The sequence below is a fragment of the Anomaloglossus baeobatrachus genome, chromosome 3 (assembly GCF_048569485.1).
Source record: "Anomaloglossus baeobatrachus isolate aAnoBae1 chromosome 3, aAnoBae1.hap1, whole genome shotgun sequence".
Lineage (NCBI taxonomy): Eukaryota > Metazoa > Chordata > Amphibia > Anura > Aromobatidae > Anomaloglossus > Anomaloglossus baeobatrachus.
In genome coordinates, this window is record NC_134355.1 from 675,440,714 (window position 1) to 675,458,181 (window position 17,468).

General features: G+C 48.4%; 1 protein-coding gene across 3 annotated transcripts in view; it reads left to right on the forward strand.

Annotated features, from left to right (window-relative positions):
• The window catches only part of KIF13B (kinesin family member 13B), a 253,808-nt gene that overhangs the window by 170,770 nt on the left and 65,570 nt on the right, over positions 1 to 17,468 (forward strand). Inside the window, exon 34 of one of the 3 annotated variants that reach the window (XM_075341262.1) lies at positions 488 to 1,257. The exons of the other annotated variants lie outside the window; for them this stretch is intronic. Coding sequence (XP_075197377.1) covers positions 488 to 811 — 324 coding nt within the window. The 3' untranslated portion in view covers positions 812 to 1,257. Of the gene's footprint in view, positions 1 to 487; positions 1,258 to 17,468 lie in introns of those variants that run through there. 3 annotated transcript variants of the gene reach the window in all.

A 17,468-nucleotide genomic window follows, 5' to 3' on the forward strand; every position in this document is an offset into this window, starting at 1 on the left:
GTATTTTGGTATTGTTGTCTGTTGACTTTTAATATCCATTGGGCATGTATATGTGAATGTTATCACTATTCTGTCTAAATTTGGCAATATAGTGCGGTATATGGGCAGCTACTATGTGGCCGTACCGTGCTGCAACAGTACACCAAGGAACAATTCATTAGCATTCTGAGAAAACCGGACCAGTTAGTTTTGGTGGTTAGCGTTAGGTCCAATGTCTGTGACCCACAAGATCTGGTTGGGAGGTATGCTTTTTCAGTATTTTCATCAGATGAGTACCCCTTAGACACCCTAAATATTTGGGAAACCGAAGATATCACACTAATCTGGATATGATGGAACAGGAACATCTGAAGAACATTCCCGGATTCCCAACACATCAGATACACATCTGTGCCCAAGACCCCGATATGTTGTTTTGAGGGTTTTTTTGGCCTAATTTGCGAGCCCTGGAGACGTTAATGTCTTTCACTCCCCCCTTGTCGCGCAGGCTTTCTGCCCCATCGGCAGAGGATATCGAAATCTGTGCCACACCGGCGAAGAACAGTGCAAGTCCTCAGAAGACCAAACCCAGTATTATACCAAACCAAGACTTTGTATAAAGCCTCGCACCGCACCTCCTACATGTGAATGGAGAAGGAGAGCGTCGGCCCCACCGGTGCTCCTGCAGGGGAGCTGGGACTACGTCAAGATGCCAAGAGAAAGCGTGTGCTTGGTGCCACGGAGCAGTAGTCCAGTTCACGGGGCAAAAGAATATAATGCATGTTGGTCTGAGAAATTGGACTTGTTTTTGGACAAAAACTTTTTGACCTAAACTCCGAATTTTAAGGAGAAGAAGAAACTAGAGCAATGATTTCCTAAGAAGAGCAGACTATGGAGACGTGATGTCCGCTTTCTTCGGCCAGATTATGGCTTGACCTTTGGCGTTCACATAATTGTACCTTTTGTCCATATGGGAACTGATGCCGTAAAAGGAGAACTGTAGAGGTTTTTCTGATATTCTATGAATATTTCCAAAAAGTGGACCAGATATTGTATATTTTGTATAGTTTATAAACCTATCAATGGAACGTGTAGTGTACAGGGAAGGCGCGGGCTCATCGGGCCAATGAACATTGATTGCATCTGTACTTTTCTAAAGTGCCATGCTGGAGACATAAACATAAACATAAAGGTTCATAACCAGCGGATAGATGATACATATATGATTGTTTTAGGGAGGTCTGGCCACTGAGGTCCCCAGGTTCCGGGAAAAAAAACTGGGGCCCAAGTCCTCTTGTGTAAATGGAGCGGTAGTGAGCATGTGCGACCACCAGTCTTATTAGCAGTGGTCGCACATGCTCACTACCACTCTATCTACAGGGCATTTGTGGAGTCCCAACAGCTGGAGCCTCTGCAATCATAACTGTATCACCATAGGATAGATGTATGCTCTCTAGTGGTCCAACTACTAAGAGAAGCAGTCCCAAAAACGTGGCCCCAAGTCCCCTGTGCTCCTATAGGCAGTGGATGGAGAAGTGGACGCACGTGCTCACTACCTACTGATCCCAATAGTTGAACCCTCAGCCTTCATAAATTTATCATATATCCTGTGACCAGCAATTATTATGTTGTGTACAGGACAACTCCTTTTAGTATAAAATTGGCATATGGAGCTGTGCCATTTTTGGTGTGCCATTGCGTTCTCTAGAGGTGCCGGTAGTCAAATCTGTACCCATTTGATAGTCATGACCCAAAGTCCTGGTTAACCCTATAATACGCTGAACTCCATGATTAAACCGTAAGCTCCTAAACCCCCTACTCCCCCAATGGTGCCTGCATGATATACTAAGTAAGCAATACGCCAAAATTTTGGACCTGGATGAATTTATTTATCCGTTTCTTATAGACGCCAGCACTGGCGGATTTGGTAGACGTTTGACCACCACATCACCGCAGTGTCAGTCATATTGTTGAGTCTCTATGAGCATGTTCAATGGAGTATTTTCTATGAAAAATAAAGTTAATATATAATATGAACTCAGAGTGGTAATGTCACCCGTGTGGATGACCCCCGAAACGTGTTGATTTACCTATTAAGTAAATAAACTTTGCATATTTAATGCAAGCAGTGTGGCAGCCAAGGGAATCCATATATATATATATATATATATATATATATATATATATATATATATATATATACACCTATATATATTATAAACATGTTTATAATATATATATATATATATATATATATATATATTTTATATATATATATTTTATATATATATATTTTATATATATATATATATATATATATTTTATATATATATATTTTATATATATATATATATATATATTTTATATATATATATTTTATATATATATATATATATATATATATATATATATATATATATATATATATATATATATATATATATATATATATATATATATATATATATATATATATATATATATATATATATTTTATATATATATTTTTTATATATATATATATTTTATATATATTCTATATATATTTTTTATATATATATATATATATATATATATATATATATATATATTATATAATATATATTTTACATATGGTAATATTCTTTCTTTTTTTTCCCTTATTGACCCATACTGTGAATCAAAAGGATGGAGGGGGACGGATATGTCCAGGTTTCAATAGACATCCATGTAGTACTAACTGGACCAATAATCATCCCCGGTGATGAACAGGTGGCAGTACCTATATATTTACAGAAGGAGACTAGGAGTCAGCACTATCTGTCCATACATCATTTACAGAAAAAGATAGAAAGGTAGAATAATTTTTACCTTTCTTTATCTACATTGAGGAAATACCATATTTTTTGGACTATAAGACGCACCAGACTATAAGACGCACCCTGGTTTTAGAGGAGGAAAATAGGAAAATAAAATTTTAAGCAAAAAATGTGGTCATGACACAGTGTTATGGGGCGAGGATCTGCTGCTGACACTGTTATGGGGGTAATCTCCCCAAATTCTCTAACTCAGGTACCCCATCCTGGTAATGATCCCCCTGCCTTGTATATGATCCCCATCCTTGTATATACAGTCATATGAAAAAGTTTGGGCACCCCTATTAATGGTAACCTTTTTTCTTTATAACAATTTGGGTTTTTGCTATTTCAGTTTCATATATCTAATAACTGATGGACTGAGTAATATTTCTGGATAGAAATGAGGTTTATTGTACTAACAGAAAATGTGCAATCCGCATTTAAACAAAATTTGACCGGTGCAAAAGTATGGGCACCTCAACATAAGTGACATTAATATTTTGTAGATCCTCCTTTTGCAAAAATCACAGCCTCTAGTCGCTTCCTGTAGCTTTTAATGAGTTCCTGGATCCTGGATGAAGGTAGATTTGACCATTCCTGTTTACAAAACAATTCCAGTTCAGGTAAGTTTGATGGTCGCCGAGCATGGACAGCCGCTTCACATGATTCCACAGATGTTCAATGATATTCAGGTCTGGGGACTGGGATGGCCATTCCAGAACATTGTAATTGTTCCTCTGCATGAATGCCTGAGTAGATTTGGAGCGGTGTTTTGGATCATTGTCTTGCTGAAATATCCATCCCCTGCGTAACTTCAACTTCGTCACTGATTCTTGCACATTATTGTCAAGAATCTGCTGATACTGAGTTGAATCCATGCGACCCTCAACTTTAACAAGATTTCTTCGGTGCTCCATTGGGAGACCCAGACGATTGGGTGTATAGCTACTGCCTCCGGAGGCCACACAAAGCACTACACTAAAAAGTGTAAGGCCCCTCCCCTTCTGGCTATACACCCCCCGTGGAATCACTGGCTGCTCAGTTTTTATGCTTTGTGCGAAGGAGGTCAGACATCCACGCATAGCTCCACTGTTTAGTCAGCAGTAGCTGCTGACTATGTCGGATGGAAGAAAAGAGGGCCCATACTAGGGCCCCCAGCATGCTCCCTTCTCACCCCACTTTTGTCGGCGGTGTTTGTTAAGGTTGAGGTACCCATTGCGGGTACGGAGGCTGGAGCCCACATGCTGTTTTCCTTCCCCATCCCCCTGAAGGGCTCTGGTGAAGTGGGATCTTACCGGCCTCCAGACTCTAAGGCCGGGCTCCATCCACAGACCCGGAGATCCTGCTGGATACGGAGCTGGGTACCGTCAGGGACAAGGCCCTGCAACATTCAGGTACTCTGTGTCCCCGTACAGACAGGCACAGACACACTCCAGCGTTGCTGGGTGTTCTAGTGCGCCGGGGACAGTAGCGCTGCGCGCTTGGGTTATACTCACTGCAGCTTTGCTGAGTGAGTTTATGTGTGGGGAACTACCGCGCCGGCCGCCATGGTGACTGCGGCGCGGCTGAGACTTGTGGTGCGCCGGGGACTTCGCGCCGACCGTGCTTTTACGACGGCAGCGCTTATAAATCTAGTCCCCGGCTTCTGCGGCCTAGTTACGCTTTGTTCCCGCCCCCAGCCCTGTCAGTCAGGGAAGGGGAGAGACGCTGTACAATAGTCAGCGCCGAGGGCTGGAGTCTTATTTACATACTCCAGCCCTCTCACTGGGCACAGTGGGACGCCAGTTTTCCGCTCTTTGTCTGCAGCACGCCCACGGCCCGCCCCTCTTCACAGGACGCCGGCAGCCATTCCTGCACGCAGTCTGAGCTGGAGAACGGACATAGCCCTGGGAGACCCAGACAAGGGATTCTGGCGACCACACACCCGCTGTTAAGCGGGCGGTAAGCAGCACCTAGGTGCTGACCCCACTAGTGCCACAGTGTTGTTTTGTGTACTTTTGTCTGTACCTATATATTGCACTGTACGGTCGCTTCTTGGCTTATACCCCTATATTGCTCTGAGGAGACAACAGCATGTCATCCGCAAAAAGCTATCGGCGCGTCGTTTGCTCCAGCATTCGCAGCCGTGTGGGCACTCCAAGCTATTTCAGCTGGTCTGGCGCAGGTGGACTCTGTCATACGTCCATCAGTGCCGCAAGTGGCGTCCTTGACCTCGCAAATGTCTGCGTTTGCGACTTACGCTATCAATGCGGTCTTTGACTCTACCAGCCGTACGTCAATGGCGTCCGCCAACTCTGTGGTTTTACGCAGAGCCTTATGGTTAAAGGAATGGAAAGCAGATTCTGCTTCCAAAAAATGCTTAACCAGTTTGCCATTATCTCAAGACAGACTGTTTGGTGAGCAATTGGCGGAAATCATTAAACAGTCCAAGGGTAAGGACTAGTGATGAGCGAGTACTAAAAAGCTCGGGTGCTCGAAGCTCGGGCCGAGCCTCCCAAGATACTCGTGTACTCGGCCCGAGCAACGAGCCCAATGTTATCCTATGGGAGACCCGAGTATTTTTGTGAAATGACCTCCCGGCAGCATGGAGAAACCCTAAAAATGTCACAAAAGTCTCAGAAGAGTGCTCAAATGACATGGCAACAGCATGGGGAAGACCCCTTGAAGCATTTATCACTCAAAAGTCACAGCTGTGAACAATTTTGTCCGCGTTTTACGCCATTTTTACGGACTCACCAGAAAACCTTCCAAAATGACCCCAAAATGATTTTTCATGGCGGAAATGTTAAGGGCACATACCCAATAGTGAGATAGAGCTGGTGTATGTTACTTTTTGAGATCAATACATGAAAGATTTTACGTGAAAACATTGTGTGGCACTCCGATGTCCCTGAGAAGAGACGTACATGAAGGCCTCTTGAGTCTAATGTGCCCATTTTGAGGAAGTGAGTCTTTGTAGTATTTTCCTTTGCCAGGGCAGTCCTAAATTGTGAGGTTCACCAATGCCCCTGCATACAGACGTGCATGAGGGCCTCAAAACATTAAGTGTCCATTGTCAGGAAGTGGGTGTATTATAGTATAGCCCTTAGGCAGGGCAGCCAAAAATTGGGAGGCTCCACATTGTCCCTGGGTAGAGACGTGCATGATGGCCTTTAAACCTGAAGTGCCCATTGTAAGGAAGTGGGTCTATTTCAGTATAGCCCTTTGCCAGGGCAGCCAAAAATTGGGAGGCTCCACATTGTCCCTGGGTAGAGACGTGCATGAGGGCCTCAAAACATTAAGTGTCCATTGTCAGGAAGTGGGTGTATTATAGTATAGCCCTTAGGCAGGGCAGCCAAAAATTGGGAGGCTCCACATTGTCCCTGGGTAGAGACGTGCATGATGGCCTTTAAACCTGAAGTGCCCATTGTAAGGAAGTGGGTCTATTTCAGTATAGCCCTTTGCCAGGGCAGCCAAAAATTGGGAGGCTCCACATTGTCCCTGGGTAGAGACGTGCATGATGGCCTTTAAACCTGAAGTGCCCATTGTAACGAAGTGGGTCTATTTCAGTATAGCCCTTTGCCAGGGCAGCCAAAAATTGGGAGGCTCCACATTGTCCCTGGGTAGAGACGTGCATGAGGGCCTCAAAACATTAAGTGTCCATTTTAAGGAAGTGGGTGTATTTCAGTATAGCCCTTAGGCAGGGCAGCCAAAAATTGGGAGGCTCCACATTGTCCCTGGATAGAGACGTGCATGATGGCCTTTAAACCTGAAGTGCCCATTGTAAGGAAGTGGGTCTATTTCAGTATAGCCCTTTGCCAGGGCAGCCAAAAATTGGGAGGCTCCACATTGTCCCTGGGTAGAGACGTGCATGAGGGCCTCAAAACATTAAGTGTCCATTTTAAGGAAGTGGGTGTATTTCAGTATAGCCCTTAGGCAGGGCAGCCAAAAATTGGGAGGCTCCACATTGTCCCTGGATAGAGACGTGCATGATGGCCTTTAAACCTGAAGTGCCCATTGTAAGGAAGTGGGTCTATTTCAGTATAGCCCTTTGCCAGGGCAGCCAAAAATTGGGAGGCTCCACATTGTCCCTGGGTAGAGACGTGCATGAGGGCCTCAAAACATTAAGTGTCCATTTTAAGGAAGTGGGTGTATTTCAGTATAGCCCTTAGGCAGGGCAGCCAAAAATTGGGAGGCTCCACATTGTCCCTGGATAGAGACGTGCATGATGGCCTTTAAACCTGAAGTGCCCATTGTAAGGAAGTGGGTCTATTTCAGTATAGCCCTTTGCCAGGGCAGCCAAAAATTGGGAGGCTCCACATTGTCCCTGGGTAGAGACGTGCATGAGGGCCTCAAAACATTAAGTGTCCATTGTCAGGAAGTGGGTGTATTATAGTATAGCCCTTAGGCAGGGCAGCCAAAAATTGGGAGGCTCCACATTGTCCCTGGGTAGAGACGTGCATGAGGGCCTCAAAACATTAAGTGTCCATTGTCAGGAAGTGGGTGTATTATAGTATAGCCCTTAGGCAGGGCAGCCAAAAATTGGGAGGCTCCACATTGTCCCTGGGTAGAGACGTGCATGATGGCCTTTAAACCTGAAGTGCCCATTGTAAGGAAGTGGGTCTATTTCAGTATAGCCCTTTGCCAGGGCAGCCAAAAATTGGGAGGCTCCACATTGTCCCTGGGTAGAGACGTGCATGAGGGCCTCAAAACATTAAGTGTCCATTTTAAGGAAGTGGGTGTATTTCAGTATAGCCCTTAGGCAGGGCAGCCAAAAATTGGGAGGCTCCACATTGTCCCTGGGTAGAGACGTGCATGATGGCCTTTAAACCTGAAGTGCCCATTGTAAGGAAGTGGGTCTATTTCAGTATAGCCCTTTGCCAGGGCAGCCAAAAATTGGGAGGCTCCACATTGTCCCTGGGTAGAGACGTGCATGAGGGCCTCAAAACATTAAGTGTCCATTTTAAGGAAGTGGGTGTATTATAGTATAGCCCTTAGGCAGGGCAGCCAAAAATTGGGAGGCTACACGTTGTCCCTGGGTAGAGACGTGCATGAGGGCCTCAAAACATTGTTCCCATTGCAAAGGAGCGGGTCTCCTGTCGTAATGTCCATTCTGCAAAGAATGGGCGAAAAAATTTACCACTGGGGGTATACCTGAAACAAAGACCTAACTATTGTAACGGTCATCATGATGGCGCATGAGGAGAAGGAGGAGCAGTCCAGCGATTATCCAAAGTCGAGAAGTGTACCCATGGGTGAGTGGAGGTACATGGCAAACTTTAAATTCCGCTCTCATTTGCTGGTGGTGTGGTGAAGTCTGGCCCAATCCAACCCTTGTTCATCTTTATCAGAGTCAGCCTGTCAGCATTTTCAGTTGACAGGCGGGTGCGTTTATCTGTAATGATTCCACCTGCGGCACTAAAAACACGCTCTGACAAAACGCTAGCAGCAGGGCAGGCCAGGACTTCCAAGGCGTAGAGAGCCAATTCATGCCACGTGTCCAGCTTGGATACCCAATAATTGTAAGGCACAGAGGAATGTCGGAGTACAGTTGTTCGATCTGCAAGGTACTCCTTCAGCATCTGGGCAAACTTAGGATTTCTTGTGGCACTACCCCGCACCTCAGGGGCTGTGGTACGTGAGGGGCTGAGAAAACTGTCCCACATCTTAAAGACTGTTCCCCTACCTCTGGCGGATTGGACTTGTGCCTCTCTCGGCTGTACGCCTCGGTTGTCCACTGATTCCTGACCTATGCCGCTAGCGTTTTGTGAGGGGAATGCTTTGCCTACTTCCGTGAGTATGGCCTTCCGAAACTGCTGCATTTTGGTTGACCTCTCCTCCACGGGAATAAGAGACAAAAAGTTCTCCTTGTAGCGTGGGTCTAACAGTGTTACCAACCAGTAATGATTGTCGGCCAAGATGTTCTTAACGCGAGGGTCACGAGACAGGCAGCTTACCATAAAGTCAGCCATGTGCGCCAGACTCTTAACAGCCAGGACTTCAGTAGCCTGACCAACAAGATGACTGAACATGCTGTCCTCCTCCTCCTCCTCCTCCTCCTCCTCCTCCTCCTCATCTACCCTGTCCTCTGGCCAGCCACGCTGAATCGAGGATATGACTGGTGTGCATGTCATATCCTCAATTTGGCCGGAGAGTTGCTCCATGTCTTCATCCTCCTCCTCGTCATAGTCCTCCACTGCACGTTGTGATGAGACGAGGCTGGGCTGTGTGTTATCACCCACACCCACTACTGTTTCTTGCTGCAACTCATCGCGCTCCGCCTGCAATGCATCATGTTTGTTTTTCAGCAGGGACCGTTTTAGAAGGCAGAGTAGCGGTATGGTGACGCTAATAATGGCGTCATCACCACTCACCATCTTGGTGGAGTCCTCAAAGTTTTGGAGGATGGTACATAGGTCTGACATCCATCTCCACTCCTCAGGTGTTATGTGTGGAGTTTGACCCATTTCCCGACGGCTTAGGTGATGCAGGTACTCAACAACTGCCCTCTTCTGCTCACATATCCTGACCAACATGTGCAGAGTTGAATTCCAACGCGTGGGGACATCACACACCAGTCTGTGAGCCGGAAGATGCAAACGGCGCTGAAAGCCGGCAAGGCCGGCTGAAGCAGTAGGTGACTTTCGAAAATGTGCAGACAGGCGGCGAACTTTTACCAGCAGATCAGACAGCTCTGGGTATGACTTTATAAACCGCTGAACCACGAGGTTGAGCACATGGGCCACGCATGGAACATGTGTCAGCTGGCCTCGCCTCAAAGCCGCCACCAGGTTCCGGCCATTGTCACAAACGACCTTTCCTGGCTTTAGGTTCAGAGGTGTGAGCCAGTGATCTGCCTGCTGTTTCAGAGCTGTCCACAGCTCTTCTGCATTGTGGGGTTTGTCACCTATGCAGATTAGCTTCAGCACAGCCTGTTGCCGCTTCGCCGAGGCAGTGCTGCAGTGCTTCCAGCTTGTGACTGGTGTGGAGGGCACAGTGGATGAGGATGCGCAGGAGGAGGAGGAGGCTGAAGAGCATGACATTCCGGAGCTGTAGAGTGTGGGTGAAACACTGACTGAGGTAGGGCCTGCAAACCTTGGTGTGGGAAGGACGTGTTGCGTCCCTCGCTCAGACTGGGTCCCAGCTTCCACAATATTAACCCAGTGTGCCGTCAACGAGATGTAGCGGCCTTGCCCACAAGCACTTGTCCACGTGTCTGTGGTTAGGTGGACCTTGGGTGAAACAGCGTTGTTCAGGGCACGTGTGATGTTTTGTGACACGTGGTTATGCAACGCGGGGACGGCACACCGGGAGAAATAGTGGCGGCTGGGGACCGAGTAACGTGGGACAGCTGCCGCCATCAGGTCACGGAATGCTTCTGTCTCCACCAGCCTAAAAGGCAACATTTCCAGCGCAAGCAGTCGCGAAATGTTAGCATTTAGAACTGTGGCATGTGGGGTGTTGGCAGTGTATTTGCGCCTGCGTTCAAAGGTTTGCTGAATGGATAACTGAACGCTGCGCTGGGACAAGGACGTGCTTGATGATGGTGTTCTTTCTGCGTAGGCAACTGTAGGTGCAGGAGTGGAGGAGGCTTGTTCGCAGGCAGCATGGACAGAGGATTGGCTCGCATGCACAACCAGCGAAGACGTAGCAGTGACATCAGCAAGCACTGCTCCTCGACTCTGTTGTACTTCCCACAAAGTCGGGTGCTTGGCTGACATGTGCCTGATCATGCTGGTGGTGGTCAGGCTGCTAGTTTTGGTACCCCTGCTGATGCTGGCACGGCAGGTGTTGCAAATGGCCTTTTTTGAATCATCTGGATCCAACTTAAAAAACTGCCAGACTCGTGAAGACCTAACATTTGGACAGGCACCTTGTGTCGTCGTGTTGTTCCGGGGAACGGTTGCCTGACTTCTGCCTGGGGCCACCACCCTGCTTCTTACTGCCTGTTGTGATGCTACGCCTCCCTCCCCCTGTGCACTGCTGTCCTCGCTCTGCATATCCTCCTGCCAGGTTGGGTCAGTTACTGGATCATCCACCACGTCGTCTTCCTCTTCCGCACCCTGCTCCTCCTCCTGACTTGCTGACAATTGTGTCTCATCATCGTCCACCACTTGTTGAGACACGTTGCCAACTTCGTGAGAACGTGGCTGCTCAAATATTTGGCCATCTGTACAGACGATCTCCTCATGACCCACTTCAATATGAGCTGGCGAGAGGCCAGAATGTGTGAATGGAAACGTGAACAGCTCTTCCGAGTGTCCAAGTGTGGGATCATTAATGTCCGAGGAGGACGTGTACTCAGCCTGGTGGTAGGAAGGAGGATCAGGTTCAGAAATGTGCGGTGCAGTATCACGGCTACTGACACTTGACCGTGTGGAAGACAGAGTGTTTGTGGTGGTGCCAATCTGACTGGAAGCATTATCCGCTATCCAACTAACAACCTGTTGACACTGGTCTTGGTTCAAGAGCGGTGTACTGCTGCGGTCCCCAAGAATTTGGGACAGGACGTGCGAGCGACTAGATGTGGCCCTTTGTTGTGGCGAAATTAGAGCTTGCCCACGACCTCGGCCTCTGCCTGCACCACCATCACGTCCACTTCCTTGTTCCTTGCCAATGCCCTTGCGCATTTTGCAATGCTGTGCACTGCTGACGTGTATATTCACTACTTGTGCGTTATATCAAAGTTTCTGGAAATTGCACACAAGTGCACCTGTACGCTGCCACCGACAGGCACACACGTGCGGTTTTAAAAACCAAGCACGGACGCAATAATAACCTAACACAGGTTTTAGGAGCAAAAATTAAGAACTCTGACACTATCAGCCACTGCTGACTGACGTGTATTATACACTACACTTGTGCGTTATATAATAGTTTGGTAAACGCACACCAGTGCACCTGTACGCTGCCACCAACAGGCACACACGTGCGGTTTTAAAAACCAAGCACGGACGCAATAATAACCTACTAACAGGTTTTTTTGGGGAGCGACAATTACAGTACAGACAAGTCAGACACTATCTGGACTGTTTTACACTGTGTACACCAGCCCCAGATATGAAGGCTGGTATACGGTCACCACTACCCTGCCTGCCTGCCTGCCTGTATACTGCTACAATAGTCCTGACAAGGACTCTTTTGGTCACTAGCCTGTATTCAGACCTGGCTATACCCTGCCTGTATATAGCAACAATAGTCCTGAGAAGGACTCTGCTACTGTACTCCGACCTGGCTATACCCTGCCTGCCTGTATACAACTAGAATAGTCCTGAGAAGGACTTTTGGTCACACTGTTTGCAGCCCTGCAACTGAAAAAGCTATAAAGGGCCGCAAAGCTTTCCCTGAATCAGCGACACTCTCCCTACACTCACTGTCAGAATAGCTGTGAGCAGAGCACAGCGCGCCGGCCGATATAAAGGCTCGGTGACGCTGTGCAGGCCGGCCAATCACTGCAATTCCACAACTAACAGGGCTGTGGCATTGCAGTGGTCTGCCAGCCAATCCCTGCATGAGGGCTGGCTCTCAAAAGAGCGCCAACATGCAGAAATGAAGACCACGAGTAAAGCACGAGTATCGCGAGATTACTCGGTCCCCGCCGAGCAGCCCGAGTACAGTGATACTCGTGCGAGTACCGAGTAGTGACAAGCATGCTCGCTCATCACTAGTAAGGACTCTTCCTTACCCCAGCCCAGATCAAGCAAACCTCAACAGTGGAAGGGACAGTCGAGGTTTCGGTCCTTTCGAGGTTCGGGCAGGGCCCAATTCTCCTCGTCCAAAAGGACTCAGAAGGAGCAGAGGAGCTCAGATTCCTGGCGGACTCACTCACGCCCAAAGAAAGCAGCCGGAGGAACCACTTCCAAGCCGGCTGCCTCATGACTTTCGGCCTCCTCTCTCCGCATCCTCGGTCGGTGGCAGGCTCTCCCGCTTTTGCGGCATTTGGCTGCCACAGGTCAAAGACCGGTGGGTAACAGACATTTTGTCTCACGGGTACCGGATAGAGTTCAGCTCTCGTCCTCCGCCTCGGTTCTTCAGAACTTCCCCACATCCCGACCGAGCCGATGCTCTTCTGCAGGCGGTGTGCTCTCTAAGGGCAGAAGGAGTGGTGATCCCTGTTCCTCTTCAGGAACGAGGTCAAGGTTTTTACTCCAATCTGTTTGTGGTGCCAAAAAAGGACGGCTCTTTCCGTCCTGTTCTGGACCTAAAACTGCTCAACAAGCACGTGAAAACCAGGCGGTTCCGGATGGAATCTCTCCGCTCCGTCATTGCCTCGATGTCTCAAGGAGATTTCCTAGCATCAATAGACATCAAAGATGCTTATCTCCACGTGCCGATTGCTCCAGAGCACCAGCGTTTTCTACGCTTCGTTATAGGAGACGAACACCTTCAGTTCGTAGCCCTGCCTTTCGGTCTGGCGACAGCCCCACGGGTTTTCACCAAGGTCATGGCAGCAGTGGTAGCAGTCTTGCACTCTCAGGGACACTCGGTGATCCCTTACTTGGACGATCTACTTGTCAAGGCACCCTCTCAAGAGGCATGCCAACACAGCCTGAACGTTGCGCTGGAGACTCTCCAGACTTTCGGGTGGATCATCAACTTTTCAAAGTCAAATCTGTCACCGACCCAATCACTAACATATCTTGGCATGGAGTTTCATACTCTCTCAGCGATAGTGAAGCTTCCGATGGACAAGCAGCGTTCACTACAGACAGGGGTGCACTCTCTCCTTCAAGGCCAGTCGCACCCCTTAAGACGCCTCATGCACTTCCTGGGGAAGATCGTGGCAGCAATGGAGGCAGTCCCGTTTGCGCAGTTTCATCTGCGCCCACTTCAATGGGACATTCTCCGCCAATGGGACGGGAAGTCGACGTCCTTAGACAGGAAAGTCTCCCTTTCCCAGACGGCCAAGGACTCTCTTCAATGGTGGCTTTTTCCCACCTCATTATCACAGGGAAGGTCCTTCCTACCCCCATCCTGGGCGGTGGTCACGACAGACGCGAGTCTGTCAGGGTGGGGAGCAGTTTTTCTCCACCACAGGGCTCAGGGTACGTGGACTCAGCAGGAGTCCACCCTTCAGATCAATGTTCTGGAAATCAGGGCAGTGTATCTTGCCCTACAAGCCTTCCAGCAGTGGCTGGAAGGAAAGCAGATCCGAATTCAGTCGGACAACTCCACAGCGGTGGCATACATCAACCACCAAGGCGGGACACGCAGTCGGCAAGCCTTCCAGGAAGTCCGGCGGATTCTGATGTGGGTGGAAGCCACGGCCTCCACCATCTCCGCAGTTCACATCCCCGGCGTAGAAAACTGGGAAGCGGACTTCCTCAGTCGCCAGGGTATGGACGCAGGGGAATGGTCCCTTCACCCGGACGTGTTTCAGGAAATCTGTCGCCGCTGGGGAAGGCCGGATGTCGACCTAATGGCGTCCCGGCACAACAACAAGGTCCCAATTTTCATGGCACGGTCTCGCGATCACAGAGCTCTGGCGGCAGACGCCTTAGTGCAAGATTGGTCGCAGTTCCAGCTGCCCTATGTGTTTCCCCCTCTGGCACTCTTGCCCAGAGTGCTACGCAAGATCAGGTCCGAGTGCCGCCGCGTCCTGCTCGTCGCCCCAGACTGGCCGAGAAGGTCGTGGTATCCGGATCTGTGGCATCTCACGGTCGGCCAACCGTGGGCGCTACCAGACCGGCCAGACTTACTGTCACAAGGGCCGTTTTTCCATCTGAATTCTACGGCCCTGCACCTGACTGTGTGGCCATTGAGTCCTGGATACTAGCATCTTCAGGATTATCCCAAGGGGTCGTGGCCACCATGAGACAGGCTAGGAAGCCCACGTCTGCTAAGATCTACCACAGAACGTGGAAGATTTTCTTATCCTGGTGCTCGGCACAGGGAGTGTCCCCCTGGCCATTTGCATTGCCTACTTTTCTTTCCTTCCTGCAATCTGGTTTGGAAAAAGGCTTATCACTCGGCTCCCTTAAAGGGCAAGTCTCAGCGCTATCGGTATTTTTTCAAAAGCGTCTAGCACGACTTCCTCAGGTACGCACGTTCCTGCAGGGGGTTTGTCACATCGTCCCTCCGTACAAACGGCCGTTAGATCCATGGGATCTGAACAGGGTACTAGTTGCTCTCCAGAAGCCGCCCTTCGAGCCTCTGAGGGATGTTTCACTTTCTCGACTCTCACAGAAAGTGGCCTTTCTGGTAGCGGTCACGTCTCTTCGGAGGGTATCCGAGCTGGCAGCGCTGTCATCCAAAGCTCCCTTCCTGGTTTTTCACCAGGACAAGGTAGTGCTGCGCCCCGTTCAGGAGTTTCTCCCTAAGGTGGTATCCTCTTTTCATCTCAATCAGGATATCTCCTTACCTTCCTTTTGTCCTCATCCAGTTCATCGGTTTGAAAAGGATTTGCATTTGTTGGATCTCGTGAGAGCACTCAGAATCTACATTTCCCGCACGGCGCCCCTGCGCCGCTCGGATGCACTCTTTGTCCTTGTCGCTGGTAAGCGCAAAGGATCGCAGGCTTCCAAATCCACCCTGGCTCGATGGATCAAGGAACCAATTCTTGAAGCCTACCGTTCTGCTGGGCTGCCGGTTCCATCAGGGCTGAAAGCCCATTCTACCAGAGCCGTGGGTGCGTCCTGGGCATTACGACACCAGGCTACGGCTCAACAGGTGTGCCAGGCAGCTACCTGGTCGAGTCTGCACACTTTCACCAAACATTATCAGGTGCATACCTACGCTTCGGCGGACGCCAGCCTAGGTAGAAGAGTCCTGCAGGCGGCGGTTGCCTCCTCGTAGGGGAGAGCTGTTTTGCAGCTCAAACTTGAGGTATTAATTTACCCACCCAGGGACTGCTTTTGGACGTCCCAATCGTCTGGGTCTCCCAATGGAGCGCCGAAGAAGAAGGGAATTTTGTTACTTACCGTAAATTCCTTTTCTTCTAGCTCCAATTGGGAGACCCAGCACCCGCCCTGTTTCCTTCGGGATTTTTGGTTTTTTCGGGTACACATGTTGTTCATGTTGAACGGTTTCAGTTCTCCGATGTTACTTCGGATTGAATTTGTTTAAACCAGTTATTGGCTTTCCTCCTTCTTGCTTTAGCACTAAAACTGAGCAGCCCGTGATCCCACGGGGGGTGTATAGCCAGAAGGGGAGGGGCCTTACACTTTTTAGTGTAGTGCTTTGTGTGGCCTCCGGAGGCAGTAGCTATACACCCAATCGTCTGGGTCTCCCAATTGGAGCTAGAAGAAAAGGAATTTACGGTAAGTAACAAAATTCCCTTCTTCCGGTGCCGGCATTGGCCACACAGCCCCAAAGCATGATGGAACCTCCACCAAATTTTATTGTGGGTAGCAAGTGCTTTTCTTGGAATGCTGTGTTTTTTGCCTCCATGCATAACGCCTTTTTGTATGACCAAACAACTCAATCTTTGTTTCATCAGTCCACAGGACCTTCTTCCAAAATGTAACTGTCTTGTCCAAATGTGCTTTTGCATACCTCAGGCGACTCTGTTTGTGGCGTGCTTGCAGAAACGGCTTCTTTCACATCACTCTCCCATACAGCTTCTCCTTGTGCAACGTGCGCTGTATTGTTGACCGATGCACATTGACACCATCTGCAGCAAGATGATGCTGCAGGTCTTTGGAGGTGGTCTGTGGATTGTCCTTGACTGTTCTCGCCATTCTTTTTCTCTGCCTTTCTGATATTTTTCTTGGCCTGCCACTTCTGGGCTTAACAAGAACTGTACCTGTGTTCTTCCATTTCCTTACTATGTTCCTCACAGTGGAAACTGTCAGTTTAAATCTCTGAGACAACTTTTTGTACCTTCCCCTGAACAACTATGTTGAATAATCTTTGTTTTCAGATCATTTGAGAGTTGTTTTGAGGAGCCCATGATGCCACTCTTCATAGGAGATTCAAATAGGAGAACAACTTGCAAGTGGCCACCTTAAATACCTTTTCTCATGATTGGATACACCTGCCTATGAAGTGCAAAGCTCAATGAGGTTACAAAACCAATTTAGTGCTTTAGTAAGTCAGTAAAAAGTAGTTAGGAGGGTTCAAATCAAGAAATTGATAAGGGTGCCCATACTTTTGCACCGGTCAAATGTGGTTTAAATGCGGATTGCACATTTTCTGTTAGTACAATAAACCTCATTTCAATCCAGAAATATTACTCAGTCCATCAGGTATTAGATATATGAAACTGAAATAGCAAAACCCCAACTTGTTATAAAGAAAAAAGGTTAACATTAATAGGGGTGCCCAAACTTTTTCATATGACTGTATGTACCCCATCCTGGCATATGCCCTTATCCTGCTATATACCCCCATCCTGCTATATACTGCCATCCTGGAATATGCCCCATCCTGCTATATACCCCCATCCTGCTATATAACCCCCATCCTGGAATATGCCCTCATCTTGCTATATACCCCCTTCCTGCTATATGCCCCCATCCTGGAATATGCCCTCATCCTGCTATATACTGCCATCCTGGTATATACCCCCATCCATCCTGCTATATACGCCCATCCATCCTGCTATATACGCCCATCCATCCTGCTGTATACCCCCATTCATCCTGTTGTATACGCCCATTCATCCTGTTATATACCCCCATCCATCCTGCTATATACCCCCACCCATCCTGCTGTATACCCCCATCCTGCTAT